Below are 19,120 nucleotides of genomic sequence, written 5' to 3'. Positions count from 1 at the left end.
GGGGGGCGGGGGGTCATCCTGAAGTCGAGTTACAGAACGGGGACTAGAAGCCGGGGTTCAAGGGCTCCAGGACATGCCTGCCACCTCCCACACTAAAGTATACAAACACCACAGAACAGACCTGACCTTGATAATTAATGGCCAGGTCACGTCCCCTTAAGCACTCTGGTAATGTGATCTGCTCCATAAACACAAAGCCTTGCCATTCAAAAAAAGATTATATTCCATTTCATGTTTTATATTAACAAGGATGGTAAATTCTCCAGGAAAGGGATCTTTTGTTCTCTGTACTAAAATTCCCAGGTAGGAAAGACTTGTTGAATGTGTTCAAGGAATATAAACGTATGCAGGCATATGCCAGACGGCGTCATGGAAGAAAACAGCACCGATGACGTGTGCTGGTGAGGAAAAGTGGGAATGGAGTATCTATTTAGGAAAACAGGACTGGCAAATCCCTACCTCACATCATACGTAAAACATAAACTGGTTAACAAAGCAGATGGACAACCTAAGACTATAAAAGCACAAGAAGAGAATGTGGCAGAGGGCTTTGTAACCTTGGGATAAGGAAGACCCTTCTGGTGTGTTTTTCTAGTCTTTATAGAAAAAGATCTGTCAGATTTGGCTTTCTGAAATTGAAGACTGAGGCAGAGGTTCTGTAACAAAGATTAACCTTAAATATATATTTTTAAATTTAACGTTTATTTTTGAGAGAGAGAGGGTGAGAGGGAGTGCGCGTGCACAAATGGGAGAGGGGCAGAGAGAGGGAGACACAGAATCCAGAGCAGGCTCCAGGCTCCAAGCTGTCAGCACAGAACCCAAGGTGGGGCTCGAACCCACAAACCGTGAGATCATGACCTGAGCTGAAGCCGGACGCTCAACGGACTGAGCCACCCAGGTGCCCCTAATCTTAAATCTTTTAAGATTATGAAAAAGATAAATAGCCCAAAAGAAACCTAAAGGATACCAAGAGATAATCTAGAGAAAGACACAAAAATGGCAGATGAGTAGGAAATCTGCAGCTTCACTATTAAATAGGAAAATACGAGTGAAAACAAGACACCTATTTTTGGCCATTAGGTTGGCAAAAATGTAAAAGATGGGTAATATCCGACGTTGGGTATTCTCATACACTATACATCGGTGTGACTTTTTATATCAAATTTAAAATGCACATCTCTCTCCCTCTTCTCCCTCTTTGGTGTGGAATTGTAGAAGTTCTTTATATATTTTGGGTACTAATCCTTTATAAGGTATGTCACTTGCAAACATCCTCTCCCATTTGGTAGGGTTGCTTTTTGGTTTCGTTGATGATTTCCTTCACTGTGCAAAAGCTTCTTATTTTGGTGTGGTCCGAATAATTTATTTTTGGTTTTGTTCCCTTTGCCTGAGCAGACGTTGCTAGAAAAATATTTCTACAGCTGACATTGAGAAACTACTGCCAGTGTTTTCTCCTAGGAATTTTATGGTTTTTGGAGAAAAAGGAACCATCACGCATTGTTGGTGGGAATGAAAAATAGTGCAGTCATTGTGGAAAATAGCACGGAGTTTTCTCAAAAAAATTAAAAATGGGACTACCCTACGATCCAGCAATTATTTATTACTATTTAGTACTATTATTTATCCAAAGGCTACAAAAATATAGATTCAGAGGGGTACATGAACCCCAGTGTTTATAGCAGCATTATCAACAACAACCAAGCTATGGAAAGAGCCCAAATATCCATCAACTGCTGAATGGATAAAGAAGATGTGGTATATACACCCACACGTATACACACACTGGAATACTAGCCACAGAAAAGATTGAGATCTAGCCATTTGCAATGACATGGATGGAGCTAGATAGTATAATTATAAGTGAAATAAGTCAGAGAAAGAAAATACCATGATTTCACTCAAATGTAGAATCTAAGAAACAAAACAAATGAGCAAAGGGAAGGAAAAAAAGGCAAACCAAGAAACAGACTCTTAACTATAGAGAACTAACTGACCATTACCAGGGGGCAGGTGGGTGGGGAATGGGTGAAATAGGTGAAGGAGATTGGGTCCACTTCCCATGATGAGCATTGAGTAATGTATAAAATTGTTCAATGACTATATTGCAAACCAGAAACAAATCTAACACCGTATATTGTATTTCATCAAAAAAAAAATTAAAAATAAAATGGACATCTGACATAAGTACACTTGTCACAACCAGAATATATGACTTCAGTGATTATTATTATTTTTTTTTTTTATTTTTTCTTTCAACGTTTATTTATTTTTTGGGGGGGACAGAGAGAGACAAAGCATGAACAGGGGAGGGGCAGAGAGAGAGGGAGACACAGAATCGGAAACAGGCTCCAGGCTCTGAGCCATCAGCCCAGAGCCCGACGCGGGGCTCGAACTCACGGACCGCGAGATCGTGACCTGGCTGAAGTCGGACGCTTAACCGACTGCGCCACCCAGGCGCCCCGTCAGTGATTATTTTTAAAAGCCCAGCAGGGGTGCCTGTGTGGCTCAGTCGGTTAAGCATCTGACTTTGGCTCAGGTTGTGATCTTGTGGTCGGTAGGTTCTCAGCTGTAAGTGCAGAGCCCGCTCTGGATCCTCCATCCCTTTCTCTCTCTCTCTCTCCTCTGCTCTCTCTCCTCTCTCAGAAATAATTAAACATTAAAAGAAATAGGGGCGCCTGGGTGGCGCAGTCGGTTAAGCGTCCGACTTCAGCCAGGTCACGATCTCGCGGTCCGTGAGTTCGAGCCCCGCGTCGGGCTCTGGGCTGATGGCTCAGAGCCTGGAGCCTGTTTCCGATTCTGTGTCTCCCTCTCTCTCTGCCCCTCCCCCGTTCATGCTCTGTCTCTCTCTGTCCCAAAAATAAATAAACGTTGAAAAAAAAAAATTAAAAAAAAAAAAAAAAACATTAAAAGAAATAAAAACCCAGCAGAGATCAAAGCCAAAGGGCCAATCTGCTGGGGGCCTGGAAAGGTTAAAACAGCAGGGCACGGGCTTCAGAGGTCAGACGGGAGCTCTTTCCACGTCTGCAGAAGGTCACGGGAAAGACCACAGGGCACCCCGTGTGTGCAGGTCCCACCCGCGAGCGAACCCGTACCTCCACTCTGGGTTGAAGTTGCCCTCGGCCTGGGGGCTCTTCAGTTTCAGGATCATCATTTCATGAAGCTCCAGGAGGAAGGAGTCGAGGTCAGTCTGGTTCAGGAAAGTGCGAAGGCACTTGGCATTGTCTGGGCTGAGACCAACTTTGTACCTGGCGCTGATTTCCCTGAAGGGCTCCTAGAATAGAGAAGAAGGGAGGCAGCAAGAGGCTGGCTGGGAGGACAGAGGGCGGCCCCCAGCCCAGCGGGGTGGGGCTGCACCCACCTTGTGCAGACGGAGCAGCTGTTCCGACCGGTGGGCTGACAGGAGCTGCCACAGTGCGATCGTGTGCTTCAGCTGGCATCGGTGTAAGGCCTGAAAGCGACAGGCTCCTGAGCGGGAGGCGGGGCCGGGAGGGCCAGGCTCCAGGGCAGGAGGCGGGGCTGGGCGGGGACAGGCTCCAGGGCAGGAGGCGGGGCTGGGCAGGGACAGGCTCCAGGGCAGGAGTGGGGGCTGGGCGGAGACAGGCTCCAGAGCAGGAGGCGGGGCTGGGTGGGGACAGGCTCCAGAGCAGGAAGCGGGGCTAGGCGGGAACTGGCTCCAGGGCAGGAGGCGGGGCTGGGCGGAAACAGGCTCCAGGGCAGGAGTGGGGGCTGGGCGGAGACAGGGTCCAGAGCAGGAGGCGGGGCCGGGTGGGGACAGGCTCCAGGGCAGGAGGCGGGGCTGGGCGGGAACTGGCTCCAGGGCAGGAGGCGGGGCTGGGCGGGGACAGGCTCCAGGGCAGGAGGCGGGGCTGGGCGGGGACAGGCTCCAGGGCAGGAGGCGGGGCTGGGCGGGGACAGGCTCCAGGGCAGGAGGCGGGGCTGGGCGGGAACTGGCTCCAGGGCAGGAGGCGGGGCTGGGCGGGGACAGGCTCCAGGGCAGGAGGCGGGGCTGGGCGGGGACAGGCTCCAGGGCAGGAGGCGGGGACAGGCTCCAGGGCAGGAGGCGGGGCTGGGCGGGAACTGGCTCCAGGGCAGGAGGCGGGGCTGGGCGGGGACAGGCTCCAGGGCAGGAGGCGGGGCTGGGCGGGGACAGGCTCCCCAAGCTGGAGGCGGGGCTGGGCGGGGACAGGCTCCAGGGCAGGAGGCGGGGCTGGGCGGGAACCGGCTCCAGGGCAGGAGGCGGGGCTGGGCGGGGACAGGCTCCCCAAGCTGGAGGCGGGGCCGGGAGGGAACAGGCGAGCATGGCGGCACTTCTGCCCCGGGCTCCTCTCTTCCCATAACTGTACACCAGCCGCTGGCCTCACCTCCAAAGCGCCACCCCTTCCCCGCCATATCTCAGAGCCCCTTCGCATGGCGAGAGGGTGGCTGTCGCGCTGGGCCTCGCCTTGACATGCCACTCTCACCTCCTGCCCTTTCCAGAGGTCGCCCAGGTGGGGACTCCCTTCGAGGCGCAAATCCCGGCAGGCAGTGGGGAGGGCAGCGTGGATGAGGCTGCAGCGGAGCCCCAAGCAAGACCCACCTTCAGAACCAGTGCTGTCTGCTCGCCCATGCGCAGCACGTCCTGGACGTACACGTTCAAAGACATGTTGGGGTTGCCGCCAGCCATGCTCAGGAACCCCAAAGTGACTTCTATGAGCGACAGGGCCTCACAGGCATCGCTGTAGGACTGCAGCTGTCCGCAGATGGCGCTGATGGCCGCGTTGTGGAGGGGTTTCTAGGAAATCAAAGGCGGGACAGGGGTCCGTGGCTGGGGGTTTCTTGTGCCTCATACCCGGCAAGCGGGCTTACCTACTTCACGGCCAAGGCCTTAAGGTGAGAGACCTACCAATAATGACAGTTAATGCTCGGTGATTCTGGGGCAGCAGTGCCCCAGACACTTTACAGAAATTGACGTGAACTCACAGTCCTCCAAGCAACCTTGTGAGGATATTCGCACGGCCGCGCGCGTGCTCACACACCCACACACCCACACACAAGTCCAAAGAGCGGGAATAGATAAGTTCTCTGGACCTTTTGCATCAGCACGTGTGGTCTGACATCATGACTAAGAAACTACCACCAGGTTTCAACAAGAGAACTCTTGCTGATTTGCTGCCCTGCTGGCCTTCTGGAAAGAACAGTGGGCTCAGGGAATGCAGGGAGGCCGCTGGAACCTGGCGGGGCTCCCAGCAAGGCTGAGCGGTCCTCCCCAAGAGGAAGCCACCACCACCGGGTAAAAGCACCGTGCGAGCGGGGCGGTGTGCTGTGATCACCTGCGGCATTTTGCTCTTGATGTCCGCAAAGAGATGCTCATAGTTCCAGTCACGTCTGTGCACCAGAGTGGGGATTCCCTGAATTGACAAAGAAAACAGCCTTTGGAGATGGAATCCACTGCGGAGGTTTCTGTCCGACGACAACTCTATTCCTGAGCAGTGACGCAACGGCAGGCCCGTGCTCCTCAGCGTGTCGCCGGACAGAGTGTGCCGCTCTTGGCGGCCGTGTGAGGTCTGTGTTTGACCCACGGTCTACAGAAACAGTGACACGGCAAAGGACCCGGCCTCGCCTCAACGGCCAAGCAGGTGCCGACACGCAGAATGCTAGAGGCTTGCTGGCCACTGGGGGGAGCAGGTACACGGGGACCTCCCGTTCCTGTACTCCCCCAACCACTACGGGGCACAGACAACAGGACAGCAGAGCGAGTTAAGACAGCCCTGGGTGCAACAGGTCAGGGCTTCACCGCCGGCAGTGAGGGAGCACACACACGGAACCAGTGTCCCCGGCTGGACCCGGCAGGGACAAGAACAGCCCAGGTGAAAGAACAGAGATGTGTAGGTGCACGGTGTGTTCAGGGAGGGAGGGCGGCTTGGTGTGTGAATCAACCGGCTGGAGAAGGGCTGCGACAAGCAGTGTGGGCGTTACGCCACGCGCACCGGGACACCAGTCGGCCTCAGGGCCGTCACCAGGGAGCGACGTGGGCCAGATGTGGTTCGGGAATGTGGCCTTAAGACTCGGAAGGCAGGCAGCAGCGGGCCTGTGGCAGTTACACAGGTGCCGTGGTGTCGGGTGACAGGCTGTGTGTGGAGCGTGAAGGAGCGGGTGGCCGCCAGGGGCTGTCAGGGGCGGAGGCGATGCCGTTAACGACACAGAGAAATCCAGCAAGTCCACGGGGACCTGAAGAGGCCCAGAGGTACGGAGGGGACCCAGGTTCTGGCCTCTGGGGGGACCGCACGGCTGGACGGTCATCCCCGTGCCCGTCTCGCTCAGAAACAGCTGGGATGCGAGGCTAACTTTCACAAAACAGACGTGCGGGCCCGACAAGTCCCGCGGGGGGGGGGGGGGCAGCCGCACCTTGAGCGTGAGCCTGGGTTTGCCCTGGAGGAAGCGGCTGGTGACCTGGTGCTGGATCTTCTCCAGGTCGAACTCCTGCAGGGTCTCCTGGCCCTGCTCCACCCGGTACTGGCAGTTGGAGAGGATCAGGGGCACGAGGTCCCGCTCGACCTCGTAACTGATGACGTGCAGGTCCGTGACCTCGGAGGCATCGACCGTGTAGCTGAGGGACACACAGACGTGGCGCTCGGGGACCCACCCGGAGCGGGCTCCCGGCTCCCGCCCTCCGTCCTGGCAGGCGAGCGCGCTGCCCGGGCCCGTGCACCCAGCCGAGGCAGGGAAGTGTGCCCGCCCCCGCGGCCCCCGCGACCCCGCGACCCCCATCTCAGACACGGCTCCCGCGGCCGGCCGTGCGCTCACCCGTTGTTTTCTCCGGAGAACTCTCCCACCGCGTAGACCATTTCGTTGTGCAGCCTGATCAAATAGCTGACTAAGGCGGTCGAGCAGAGGCCCCGGCCCCGGCGACGCGGCAGAACGACCTCGAAGTCGGTGTCCTCGTCCAGGTCGGCGTCGCAGTATTCTTCGGGCAGCTTGATTTCACCTTGGGAGGACGGGGAGCCCTCAGCAGAGAGGCCTCCGCTCACCTCCGCGCCGCCGCTCCCGCCACCTCCAGGCCGGCGCCCAAGCCCGCGGGCGCTTCCCAAGTGGGGACGCGCTGGAGCCGGGGACGCTCTGCGCGCTCTGTCCCCACCGCCCTCACGCGCCCACGGGTTTCAAACGACCTCAGCTCCTTCCTGAGTCCACATCCACAGATCCGAGATGACCCACGGGTTACTTCTTTCGTGCTGTGTTAGTTCGCTTGCCCCCGACACCTGTGCCCAGAGACTCACGGACCAGGGTCGGGCGGGAGACAGGGAGCGTGGCACCTACCACTGGTCTGCAGTGACATCCTCAGCTTGTTCCACGTCGACAGAAAGATACGGATCCTCTTGCGGAGTAACTGCTTCAACCCGTCTGTCCGACAAAACACCTTCTAAGGGCCCCGTGAAAACCCCTACCCAGTCGGGTCCGGCCAACACCGTCGCGCGCTCTTTGGGAAGGGCCCGGCTTTGCGTCTCCGGCCTCACCAGCGTGTGCGAGTGTGGACGCCGAGTTTCAGCCGCAGCCAAGCCTCTTTTGGGCTTTTGGGATTCACGGCACCCGTTACTTCGCACTGAAGGCTGAGGGGACAGAGGCCCCGAGCCCCGGGCTGGCTGCAGCGGTCTCTGCGAACCCCCAAACACAGCTGGCGCTGACCTCCTCCTGGAGCGGAGACGTACCTTCGTGGTGACTGCTGATGAAAGCTCGGATGGACTGGTAGTCAGCTTCCGAAACGTTCTGGAACTGCTTCACTAGATCCCTCTGCAGGGCCAAGATCTCAGGCAGCGATTTCACCAGCCTCAGCTCTGCCTCCTGCCGAGGGAAGACCGCCAGGCCGCACGTGAGTTCACCTGTCCCACGTTCCTGGGGACACGGGCTCCGGGGCTGGCTCAGGACCCGGGTTTGCATCGGAGCCGGTCGAGGCGCCATTTTACGTGACGCCCCCTCGGGCTCCTCGGGAACAGGAAAAGGCCGTTTCCGTCTTTCACAAGGGCCCGCCGCCTGCCAGCAGGACACCCTGCACGCTAGGGACGGAGACGCCAGCGGGACGCGGTCCCTGCCGTCACGGGGCTGACACGTCACATGTGTCTGCCGAACACTCGGCAAAGAAACCGGCCTCCTGGGCCCCGGCGACGGGCTGGCGGTGCAGGAATCTGCCAAGAGCAGAGGCTGGGGATTTAGGCGCCGGCACCCGGCGTCGCTCCCGTGTGTCGTCGGAGCCCCAGGAGACCCTCCCTGCTCGGGCTCTCGCCCTCCCGCTGACCGACAGTCATCGCACTTGTCCCGAAAGCCAACACTGGTACACGGCGGGGAGGGGGGGACAGACGCTACCACAGAAGGCGAAGTTTCAGGGGGCACGAGGCTCAAATGGGTCTGTTTCCGGTCTCGGCCCGACGAGACCCTTCACTGCTCCCTTCCCCCCACCCCCAACACCTTTCTTCCTTCTGAGGCCGAGTCTGGGACACGGAAGACTTTTTTGTCTGTTGGTTTCATTCTGGTTACGTGTTCCCCACGAAAAAAGCCTTTTCTTTCCACAGACCCTCACTGATGGCCAAGCGCTCCCGGCACCGGGGCCAGGATGGTGGACGGGCACCCCCTGGGATGACCTGAGTTCTGTTCCTTCTTGCTGAGTGACCGGGGAGATACCATCCCGGCTCTCACGTTCTTTACGGATTCCCGATTCCTGCCAACTCTGACCGGTGTATTTCCTCTGTAACTTTATGCTTCAAACTGCCTCACGGCCTGACGTGCATGAGGAACCTACCCTCCCCTGCCACAGGTGGTCCAGCAAGAAAGCAGAGCCCTGGGGCACCAGGGACATGGGCAGGGGGTCACTCAGGGGCAGCCTTACCTTCTGCAGGAACTTCCAGAGGACGGGCACCGTGTCTCTGCCAGAATTCTGCTCCACGATGTGCTGCAGATACTCAACCGTGACCCTCCTCCTGCAGGCCCACATCTTAGAGCAGTGGACCACACTCTTCTGGGGCAGGTGAGGCAGGAAGGCCCCGGGGTCACCGTACACGATTCTGGCCACGGGGTTGGAGCTGATCCGCTCGTCCTGGCTGATCTGGGTGGTGACGGTCAGCAGTGCTTTCTCCAGATGCTGATGCTGGGTGCGAGAGCAACACAGGGTTCTGGAGGTGAGGCCGCTCACGCAGACCGCGACACGGGGGCTCCACCAGTGGGCAAGGTAGGGCGTCCGCCCTCCCCGGTTTAGCAAGCGACCAAGTTCTCTTCCACGACGATTTTCAGGTTCCTTGCCTGTGGGCTCATGTCTCCCCAGATGAGAGACCCAGAGACCTGAACTGTATCCCCATCCTTTTACTTGGTGGCTTTTATCTCCCTCTGGGTGTATTTACTCCCAGTACCGTTCTTATCTGAGAGGAGCAGTGAATCCATGACTACCCGTGCATTTTTGCTGGGCATCTACACGCGAGTCTTGTCTCCCTACCTGCTGTTCTCACTATTAAAAGTAGCGCACAGAAAGCCACCTACCCCTCCTGGACTCACAGTAATTCCTCAACCGGCCAGCCCGGCCTCCGGGACGGAGGGCACGGGGACAGCAGAATGGTCGAGTGGCCGGTGGTCCACACCTGTGCCTGGGGTTCCGCCAGCGGCCCCACAGCCCTTGCGCGAGGGACGACGCACAGCCCAAGTGCCCAGGACGCTCCCATGACACCCACCCGTGGGCTCCCAGCTGGCCGCCAGGGCCGCGTACCTCCAGCTCAGGGAGAATGAGTGTCTGCATGGCCTTCTCCCAGCTGTTTCGGAACTCTCTGGACGACAGCCTCGCATCGAAATTGAACATTCCTACAAGGAAACACACGTTACCCAAGGAAAAGAAACCACAGCAGCTACGTAAACACTGACTAAAGGCGAGACCAAAGTCACGCTCCCTTCCAGCAGGGGGACGAGGGGGGATGCGGGGCACTTGTTGCTAAATTAACCTGAGTGTTTCAAAACGGTCCCTGCTGCTCCCAGCAAGCCCAGGATCGTGGCGAAGATAGAAACAGAAAGAAAATAAAGTGACTCTCAACGCCGCCCCTCAGAAATAGCCATTCTGCTACGTCACCTTGAAGACCTTCCCTTTCCACGGGTTTCGGTCTTTAAAGTGGGAACATTGGCTCAGTGACCACAGTGGTCTGTAGCCCCCTTTTCCACGGGACCAACTGTGGACACGGGAACACGGGCAGGTAACCCCGGACTGCGTGTCCTTATAGCAAAAGCAGAAGGGGCCACACAGGCCAGGGGTCCAAAGAGGACAAGTCCCAACAGAGGAGCAGACACTGGTCTCTGGACGGTGGGGACTCAGATGCCCTGCCCGCCCTGGATGACACACGGCCTCCCCACACGCACGCACACATGTGACGCCTCTGTGCTCACGTGCTGACCCGGGGCGGGGAGCGCAAAGACAAGAGCCACCCTTCCCTCCGCTCGTCCCCACACCCCTCCCCGCTTCCCTTATCCATCCCCGGCGTCGTGAGGAGTGACCAGCCACCCCCTCGCCCCTCGAGCTCACTCTGGCCGGAGGGGTGGCGCTGCCTTCCCAGGAGGCTGCGCAGAACGAGGTGCACGGCGTTGATGGCCTCGTCGGCGCTCCTGCCCAGCGTCCTCGTCAACTGCTCCAGGTCCTGCCGGATGTGCTGCTGCAGAAACCCTCTGGGGTCCCTCACCGGAGGCTTGATGATGTTTATCACACCCTGCGAGGGACACGAGATCTTGTCTGCAGGGAGCCGGCGGGCCTGGCACACGCCCCCAGGAAGGACGGCCGGTGCCGAGTCAGAGGGCGCTGGGGAGGGGCAGAAGCATCGCGCGCACAGAGGCGGCGGGGCGGCAAAAGTGACCCTGTGACATCGTTGGCGTGACCTCGGGCCCATGCGGCCCTGCTCTCAGCTCGTTGAAAACACGCTGTGTCCCTCACGCGTTAGGGCACACGTTCGTACGGTCACGTGTGCAAGCACGTGGGAACAGCCTCATCCCTAGCTCGTTAAAGCTACACTGCACGTTGGGGCGCCTGGGTGGCTCAGTCGGTTAAGCGTCCGACTTCGGCTCAGGTCATGGTCTCGCGGTCCGTGAGTTCGAGCCCCGCGTCGGGCTCTGTGCTGACGGCTCGGAGCCTGGAGCCTGTTTCGGATTCTGTGTCTCCCTCTCTCTCTGACCCTCCTCCGTTCATGCTCTGTCTCTCCCTGTCTCAAAAATAAATAAAACATTAAAAAAAAAAATTTAAAAGCTACACTGCACGCAAACCCAAAACAAATAACGTTCGGGTCCAATGGTCGGCCGTCATGGTTCATTAACTTCGAGGGGACGCGCTGCGCTTTCTTCCCCCGAGCTCCAGCGAAGACACGGGTAACGTCGAGGTCGAGTAGCCTCCCCGCTCCCAGTGTGCACCGAGACGCGGAGTGTTTGTTTAAACTTTGATAATAAGACTTATTTTGCCAGGGCGCCTGGGGGGCTCAGCGGGTCGAGCGTCCGACTTCGGCTCAGGTCGTGATCTCACGGTTCGTGGGTTCAGGCCCCGCGTCGGGCTCTGTGCTGACGGCTCGGAGCCTGGAGCCCACTTCGGATTCTGTGTCTCCCTCTCTCTGTCCCTCCCCTGCTCGCTCTCTCTGTCTCTCAAAAGCAAATAAACATTGGGGCGCCTGGGTGGTTCAGTCGGTTGAGCGTCCGACTTCGGCTCAGGTTGTGATCTCGCGGTTCGTGGGTTTGGGCCCCGCGACGGGCTCTGGGCTGACAGCTCGGAGCCTGGAGCCTGCTTCGGATTCTGTGTCTCCCTCTGTCTCTGCCCCTCCCCCGCTCATGCTCTGTCTCTCTCTCAAAAATAAACAAACATTCAAAAAATTAAAAACAAAGAAAATGGATTTTACGGAACCTGATGGGTAGGGCCCCCCGCCAGCGGGGAAACGAGGGGGGTGTGAACCTTACGCTACTTTGTGGATTTGGCAACAAATACGTACTCCTGACCCGCAGGAGGTGGCCAGCACTTTTTGGACAAAACGACTCGCGGGTCGTTACAAATTCGCGACCGAACGCGAGGCTTGCGGGCCGTACCTCAGGACTCTGGGCCGCCCCCAGGAGCATGGCCAGGTGGGTGAGCAGTCGTAGGAGCAGGAAGACCGCGGGGGCCAGCTGTCGGTCGGACACCACCGTCTCACGTCTGCCCAGCGCGACTCCCAGCACGTGGCCAGTCTGCGTTCTGTCTGCGTGGTTTCTGGAGAGGACGAGAGAAGACAGGGTAGAGACTGAAGACAGTCATCTCTCCTCAGCCCCAGGGGCACACCTCGGAGTCTCGGGCCGTGCAGACGAGGTTCGCATTGGGAAGAGAATGGTGCCATGGTACTCGTCGCCGGGACCACGCGCCTCGGGGCGTCCCCCTTCCAGCCTCACCTTCCCATCTGACCGGCAGCCCGCGGCATTCTCAGCGTGAGGCGGCTGACCCGAGCGGCCACCTGTGCTGCCCCCGAGCCGCGCGTCCAGACAGGGGTCTGCACCTGCTCCTTCCACTGAAGGGGGGGTAGGCAGGCTAGGGACAGGTGACGTCGACCTCGGGGGCATGTGCACCCCGATCTCATTTTCCCCAAATCAGAAATGGGATGGAAGGCCCGGCAAAGAATTTCGTGTCGCACCCAGGTGGGAGGCACAGCAGGACAGACAGCTGCAAAAATACTGGAGATTCTGGGGCGTTCCGACGGTTTGTGGCGATAACAGGCTAGGATATTTTAAACTCTAATGGCAGCAGACTAGCGAAAATGTGATGGCCACGGAGGGGCCCCAGCTGCCCTCTGGGGGAGCACGGAGAGCCACACTCCTCTCGAGAGAAGGCTGGGATCAGGACACCAGCCTAGGACTGTTTGATAAGACGGACTCTGTCTCCTTCACGTCCCACAAATAGTGGTGGCAGCTGAGAGTCTCCAAGTGAGACGGCGTGGGCTCAGATAGAAAAATGCCCACTTTGTGGCTTCGCAGATTTAACTGTCGCTCTGAACCAGGTCACTTGCGTATGGCAAGCATATCTCTACAGGGGCCACGCCCCAGGCCCCAACAGAAGACATCTGAATAACAGGTGTTCTTGCAAGTATGTATCCATGTGTGGCCTTATTTACAGAGAAGAGGTCAGTCAGGGGCGCCTGGGGGGCTCAGTCGGTTGAGCGTCCGACTTGGGCTCAGGTCATGATCTCGCGGTTTGTGGCTTCGAGCCCCATGTCAGGTTCTGTGCTGACCGCTCGGAGCCTGGAGCCTGTTTTGGATTCTGTGTCTCCCTCTCTCTGCCCCTCCCTTGCTCTCTAAGAATAAACATTAAAAAAAAAAAAGGCCAGTCAGCCAGTGACAGAGCAGACACCGCACTGTTCCATGACCACAGGGACCTTGGCATTGAGATCCGACAGGCCCAAATGCACAAGTTATTAATACCGTATTCAGTATCAAGTTACCCGCTGGAATAGAACCAGGCTCCAGAACCCGTAGTTGGATCGAATTGAAACGAATGCCGTCTTACTTACGTGACAGCAAGAAACCCGTCCTCAGGTCTGTGGTTAATCCCGCCAATTACAGCCCCGCAGTCCACACAGTGGCTCTGTTCCATCGGCCGGCCACACTAGGACACACACAGACGGGGCCACGCTCAGTTGTGGACGACTGTCGCTGCAGGCGCACACGCCCACGCGGGAGGCCGAGGACCGCGCTGGACAGCAGGCACGTGCGGGGGGCTGCCGGAGCCGTGGGGCCTGGGGCGCGTGCTCCGTGCAGACGTGGTGTGTGCCAGGACACGGGGGCTTTGAGCAGGACAGGCTGATACACGCTCACAGCTCCTCCCTGCTGCCCCGACTGCCCACGCCCGGGCCCTGTCATCTCGCGCCGGGAACACCGCCTCGGCCTCCAAACCCAGTTCCCAACTCTGTTGGGACTTTTTTTATTTAAAAAAAAAAAAACAAAACACATATGGTTCGCTCCTTCCACAACCTCATTTTTTCCCAAACCAGACTGTGTGCTCCTGGATACAGCGAATCGCAGCCGGACCAGCCTCAAGCCCCAGAGCGCGGAATGTTGGAGCCGAGAGCGGTCCCGGGAAGGACGGGTTTTCTCCTCTAGGTCTCTCGTTTACTTTGTTCAACTCAACAGCCTCCTGCTGAGCAAGCAGAGCCCCGGCCGGGTGCTGCGGGACGCAGAGACGGGGCGCACACAGCCCTCTCTCCCGGGGCTTGTAATCCCGGGGGTCTTCTTCCCGTCCCTCGGTGTCTACACCACATCTCCTCCCTGGGCTAGTAATCCAGACTACGGACCAGCCAACACCTTGCCGTTACAGAAGGACACGTGTCACACATCCCGTGTGGCAGTGGCCGGGAAGGACGGCCAGCAGCAGTCTTGCCTCCCACAGGGACTTTGGCAACGTCTGGAGACACTTTTGGTTGTCACGCTGGGGACACGGGTGCTACTGGCATCTGGTGACTCGAAGCCAGGAACACTACTCTGCACCCGAGCACACCCCACAGGGCCCAGCACAGCCCCCCAGTAGACGGTTACGTGTAGAGACCCGCAGCGCCCTTTGGTCGCCTCCAACAGCCTTCAAAAGGGTCTGCGCTCCCCTAGAGGTCAAGACCCTCATCAGCCTTGTCCTCCACGCCCGCCGCTCCAGCCTCAGATCTGCAGGAACAGACGTTTTGGGCCCCGCCCCCCTCCCCGCACACCACGACTCACCTCTCCCACAGAGCAGGGGTGGCCGTTGGGACACACTGTTGAAAGAACAGGACACACGTTGGCGGCTGAGTTTCCACCCCATGACCCGAGGTTAAGAGAGAAGGCCAACGCTCTCCTCTCCGGCGCAGCCACAGCAGGACGCAGAGCACGTCAGCGAAAACACGCGCTGAGCACGTCAGCGAAAACACGCGTGGGCCTGATTGGACACGCAGAGAAGCTCCCTTCACGGGCTCGTGCCACGGGCTACCCTGGGAGCCACCCTTCCTTTCTCTTTCAACTTTTTTGTTTCTGAGGAGTGTGTTTCGTAACAACTTTTTAAACCCAGTTTAAAAGGATTCTTTGCTCAGGGGATGCCTGGCTGGTTCAGTTGGAAGACTATGGGGCTCTTGATCTCAGGATCGTGGGTTCGAGCCCCATGTTGGGAGATTACTAAAAAATAAAAAAATAGATAAACTGAAAAAAAAAGGGGGGTGCTGGGCAAGTCCTGGCTGTGTCTGTTTAGAATAATAAATAGGGGCGGCTGGGTGGCTCGGTAGGGGTTGAGTGTCTGACTATTGATTTTAGCTCAGGTCAGGATCCCAGGGTTGTGGGATTGAGCCCCACGCTGGGCTCCGTGCTAAGCATGGGGCCTGCTTAAGATTCTCTCTCTCTCTCTCTCTCTCTCTCTCTCTCTCTCTCTTTCTCAGGGCACCTGGGTGGCTGAGTCAGTTAAGCGTCCAACTCTTGACGTACTCTTGGTGTTGGCTAAGGTCACGATCTCGCGGTTTGTGGGTTTGAGCCCTGCGTCGGGCTCTGCACTGACAGCTCAGAGCCTGGAGCCTGCTTCGGATTCTGTGTCTCCCCCTCTCTCTACCCCTCCCCTACTCACACTTTGTGTCTCTGTGTCTCTCAATAATAAATAAATGTTAAAAAAAAATTTAAAAAGATTCTCTCTCCCTCTCTCTCTACTCCTCCCCAGCTCACTCTCTCTCTCTCAAACATAAATTAATTAATTAATTAATTAATTAAACAAAAGGATGATTTACTCAGGCAACAGCAAAGTTTACACGAAGTACAGGTGCCATCGTTAGGGCTCCCGCTTCTGTATTTAAAAAAGAACTCTCTTTGGGTCGGAACCTGGGCCGTGGCGTGAGCTGACCCTTACCCGGGCCTCTGGTGTGGCTCACGTCCCAGGGAGAGAAGAGTGTGCCCAGCGCGCCCTCCCCCGGGGGCTCAGGAAGGGGCTGACGCGCCCCGTCCGCGGCCAGCAGGCGCCGCGCTCTGCGAAAGCACCGATGGCGGAACCGGCCAGGTGTCTGGGACCTTCGGGCACAAAGCGCGTGGGCCCCGGGTCACATCGCAGGGACTGACACTTACTGTACCAGTGCACGCCTTCCAGACCCTTCCAGTTCTGAGCCTGAGCCAGCAAGTCTTCCGGCATCGTTGGAAGAAAAGCGCTCTGAAAAGCCAAGAGAGCAGAGAAGCTTCAGGAACGTGGGCGCGCGGCCGGCTGCCACTCCCTGGGGCTGGGAAGTGGGCTCTGCAGCCCGCTTCAACGCTCTCCACCGGGGAAAACAGAACAGGGCTCCCTGCGCGATGACACAGGGCAAGGTCTTCGCCATCGCTGGGGGCTCAGGCGTCAAGTGAGACAGAGGCAGAGAGGAGACCGCAGGACGACCACGGCTTCTACGGGTGCCCAGGGACGGCCTCGGTCTCTGTGGTGACAACCAGTCCCCGGGCTTACCGCCATAGTGGCCGGGGAGAAGGCCAGATTCCTCAGGGGTTCCAAGACTTCGCTGTGTCCGCACAGGAGGAGGGTGGCCACGTGGACGGCCAATTCTGCCACCGTGCCTTCGAGGCTGCTGTCCCGGACACCCGTGCTCAGCAAGGGCAGAGTGTCGGCCACGAGGGAGGTTGCGAAAAGTTTGATATCCCGATGAGAAAGGACCTCGCTCTCCTCGATGAAGCTGTTGAGAGCCTCACGTTGCTGGCGAGAAAACATGTTGAAAAATATATCAAAGACGATGACGTGAAGGCCAACATTGGCTCCTTAAGCTAGCCACATACTTCGATCCAGACACGTATCGAGTAGGAAGGAAACTACGGTTGATTGTCACCGTTTGAGGGGAGATTATCCAGATGAGAGAATTTTCATCTTCAGACACAGCACCACACATCCCGGGGCTAACTCTGACGTTCTGCTTTGTAAACGCTATCTTATATTCTTGACTTCTCTTTTTTTTTTTTAAGTATTTATTTATTTTTGAGAGACAGAGACAGAGCGTGAGCAGGGGAGGGGCAGAGAGAGAGGGAGACACAGAATCTGAAGCAGCTCCAGGCTCCGAGCTGGCGGCACAGAGCCCGACGCGGGGCTCGAACTCGCGAGCTGTGAGATCGGGACGTGAGCCGAAGTCGGACGCTCAACAAACCGAGCCAGCCGGGCGCCCTTGTGGTTTTTACTTCTATTCAAGAAAGTCCCTCTGGGCTTTGAGACTGTGAGCACCGTCCCGAGAGTGGACACTCACCTCTGGCTTAGGATGGAGGTTTGCATCAGGGAGTCTGTACAAAGTGGCGACCTCTCTGAAAAGCGCTAACAGTAAGTGGGCCGCCTGCTGAGGGCCGGGGTTCCTGGAGACCTGAAGAGGCAAGGACGCCGGTGAGGCTCGGTTACACACGTCCGACTGAGGGCCAGAGTCCTGCTGACTCTGGCCTTAAACCGGGGGGAGGCGGGACAGCCTTTCCCGAGACCTGGACGCCCGCCACCCCCCGCACCTCGAGGGTGGCCCCTGGCCAAGGACTCTGAGGCCGCCCGGCTCATAGACATTCCGCCATGCAGCTCAGTGCGTTTATCAGACCGCTTGGCACCCACGTAAGAGAGAGCACCGCTGTTCTTCTGAGCACCCCGCCGTTCCTGGAAACCCCCACCACCGAGCCGAGCGAGGCTGTGTGTTTACTTCCTCACTTCCCGGCACAGTCCCAGGGTACACGGGGCCTCCAAGAGGAAGCAAGAACAGAACCGCTCGAAGGTGACTCTAGGAACTCCCTGCCTCGTTAAGGAAATGAGCGCCCACGTCAGCACCGACGGGAGTCACGACCGTGCACAGGTAGGAGCGTCGTCCCCAGTTTTGTCCGCGCACCTCCCATCAGAGGGTGACCTCAGAGGAAGTGATGTTCAAGCAGGGTCTCACAGGAAGTAACATGTGCGCCGTCACATAGGGGCTGCTGATGGCCCCGACCGGGCGGGTCAGCGACGTCAAGCAAATCTGTCCCCTAACTCGGTTACTAACATCCTCCTGTTTCGGCCGGGCGCGCGGAGGCCGTGGACACACGACTCGGCTCTGGGGCGCCGTTTGGTACCGAGGGAAGCGGGGGGGAGGGGCCGTCCTACCTTCACAGCAGCCGCAATAGCCAGGGGCTTGCACTCGAGGACGGCTTTGCCCACCGCGTCACGAAGGGACTTGTATTTGTCACCGTGCACCAGGTACCGGTCCATCTGGCTTGAGTGATCCTCCTGCAAGGCCAGGGACACGGGTTCATCACGGTGGGGACGTGGGGGGACACGGTCAGCAAAGAACCGCCCTGACAGGTAGAGGACCCAGGCGATGGTTAGAGGTCCGGCCCCAGGCAGGACGGTCCCCTGCTGTGCTGGGACAGGCCGCCTCCTTGCGCAGTGGAGGGGGGAGTGGGTGCAGGCCTGGGGAGCAAGAGGCAGCTCTGACCGTGTCGCTGTGTTCTGTCCCCGCCGGGAGCACAGACGACAGTGCCGTAAGGATGCCCGTGCCAGGCTCCCAGTGGAGGTAACACGGAAAGCCAGCATGCCGAGTGCCACTTCTGTCACCCCGGGAACGGGGCCCGGAGCCAAAACCGCTACAGCTTTTTTACCCTCTTTCTCCTGCCTCCCGTCCCTGCCCGCGTGGGAGAGAAAGGACTTCTTCTGCTAGCTGACCACTATTCATTTGCAACAGCAAAAGCCACACGTTCGTTCTTTTGCGTTGCCCACGTCACGCCGGATCAAAGGCGAGGCCCAAATAAGCTTTTTGTGCAGGGAGGTGACAAACCAGAAGTGCACGCGCCCACCTGTCCCCCAGGGCAGGCCGCCTAAACGCCACCACGAGCCTGGGCAGGTTGGCTGCAGGGAGGCACCGGGGACCAGGCTGGACCGGCGGGGGTGGGGGGAGGAGGCCAGGACGGGAGGCCGCGCCACTCACCTGCTGCGCTAAGACCGCCTGGGGAAACACCCACCGCGCCGGGTGGCCCGGCCTGGAGAGGCGCTGCACGAACTCGATCCCCCGCTCGCTGGCGAGTTTCCGCACCAGGTACACCCGGTACCAGTCGTTCTTGACCTGCCTGCAGAAGCGTTCCACCTGCTGAAGGTAGCGCTGCTTGTCCTCGGCCGCCTCTGCAGAGCACAACGAGACAGGCGTGAGGGCCCGGCGGCCCGCTG

The 19,120-nt window shown here is 58.2% G+C and overlaps 1 protein-coding gene across 3 annotated transcripts in view; it reads right to left on the bottom strand.

The window, feature by feature from the left end:
• The window catches only part of RNF213 (ring finger protein 213), a 105,281-nt gene that overhangs the window by 2,097 nt on the left and 84,064 nt on the right, over positions 1-19,120 (bottom strand). For all 3 annotated transcript variants that reach the window (XM_047093963.1, XM_047093964.1, XM_047093966.1), the window contains 19 exons: positions 18,885-19,075; positions 18,065-18,187; positions 17,202-17,312; positions 16,421-16,663; positions 16,054-16,135; positions 14,698-14,732; positions 13,503-13,597; positions 12,055-12,214; positions 10,523-10,703; positions 9,722-9,813; positions 8,855-9,112; positions 7,683-7,815; positions 7,294-7,377; positions 6,784-6,964; positions 6,385-6,586; positions 5,310-5,387; positions 4,577-4,771; positions 3,359-3,448; positions 3,093-3,271 (listed from right to left, as the gene is read on the bottom strand). In XM_047093963.1, the coding sequence (XP_046949919.1) occupies positions 3,093-3,271; positions 3,359-3,448; positions 4,577-4,771; positions 5,310-5,387; positions 6,385-6,586; positions 6,784-6,964; positions 7,294-7,377; positions 7,683-7,815; positions 8,855-9,112; positions 9,722-9,813; positions 10,523-10,703; positions 12,055-12,214; positions 13,503-13,597; positions 14,698-14,732; positions 16,054-16,135; positions 16,421-16,663; positions 17,202-17,312; positions 18,065-18,187; positions 18,885-19,075 (2,713 nt within the window). The remainder of the gene's footprint in view (positions 1-3,092; positions 3,272-3,358; positions 3,449-4,576; positions 4,772-5,309; positions 5,388-6,384; positions 6,587-6,783; positions 6,965-7,293; positions 7,378-7,682; positions 7,816-8,854; positions 9,113-9,721; positions 9,814-10,522; positions 10,704-12,054; positions 12,215-13,502; positions 13,598-14,697; positions 14,733-16,053; positions 16,136-16,420; positions 16,664-17,201; positions 17,313-18,064; positions 18,188-18,884; positions 19,076-19,120) is intronic.

The sequence above is a fragment of the Lynx rufus genome, unplaced genomic scaffold (assembly GCF_022079265.1).
Source record: "Lynx rufus isolate CCGP_SWC_20201006 ecotype Redwood Valley unplaced genomic scaffold, mLynRuf1.p SCAF_37, whole genome shotgun sequence".
NCBI classification, from domain to species: domain Eukaryota; kingdom Metazoa; phylum Chordata; class Mammalia; order Carnivora; family Felidae; genus Lynx; species Lynx rufus.
Note: the sequence above shows the minus strand (reverse complement) of the source record. Positions and strands in the feature narration are given on the sequence as shown.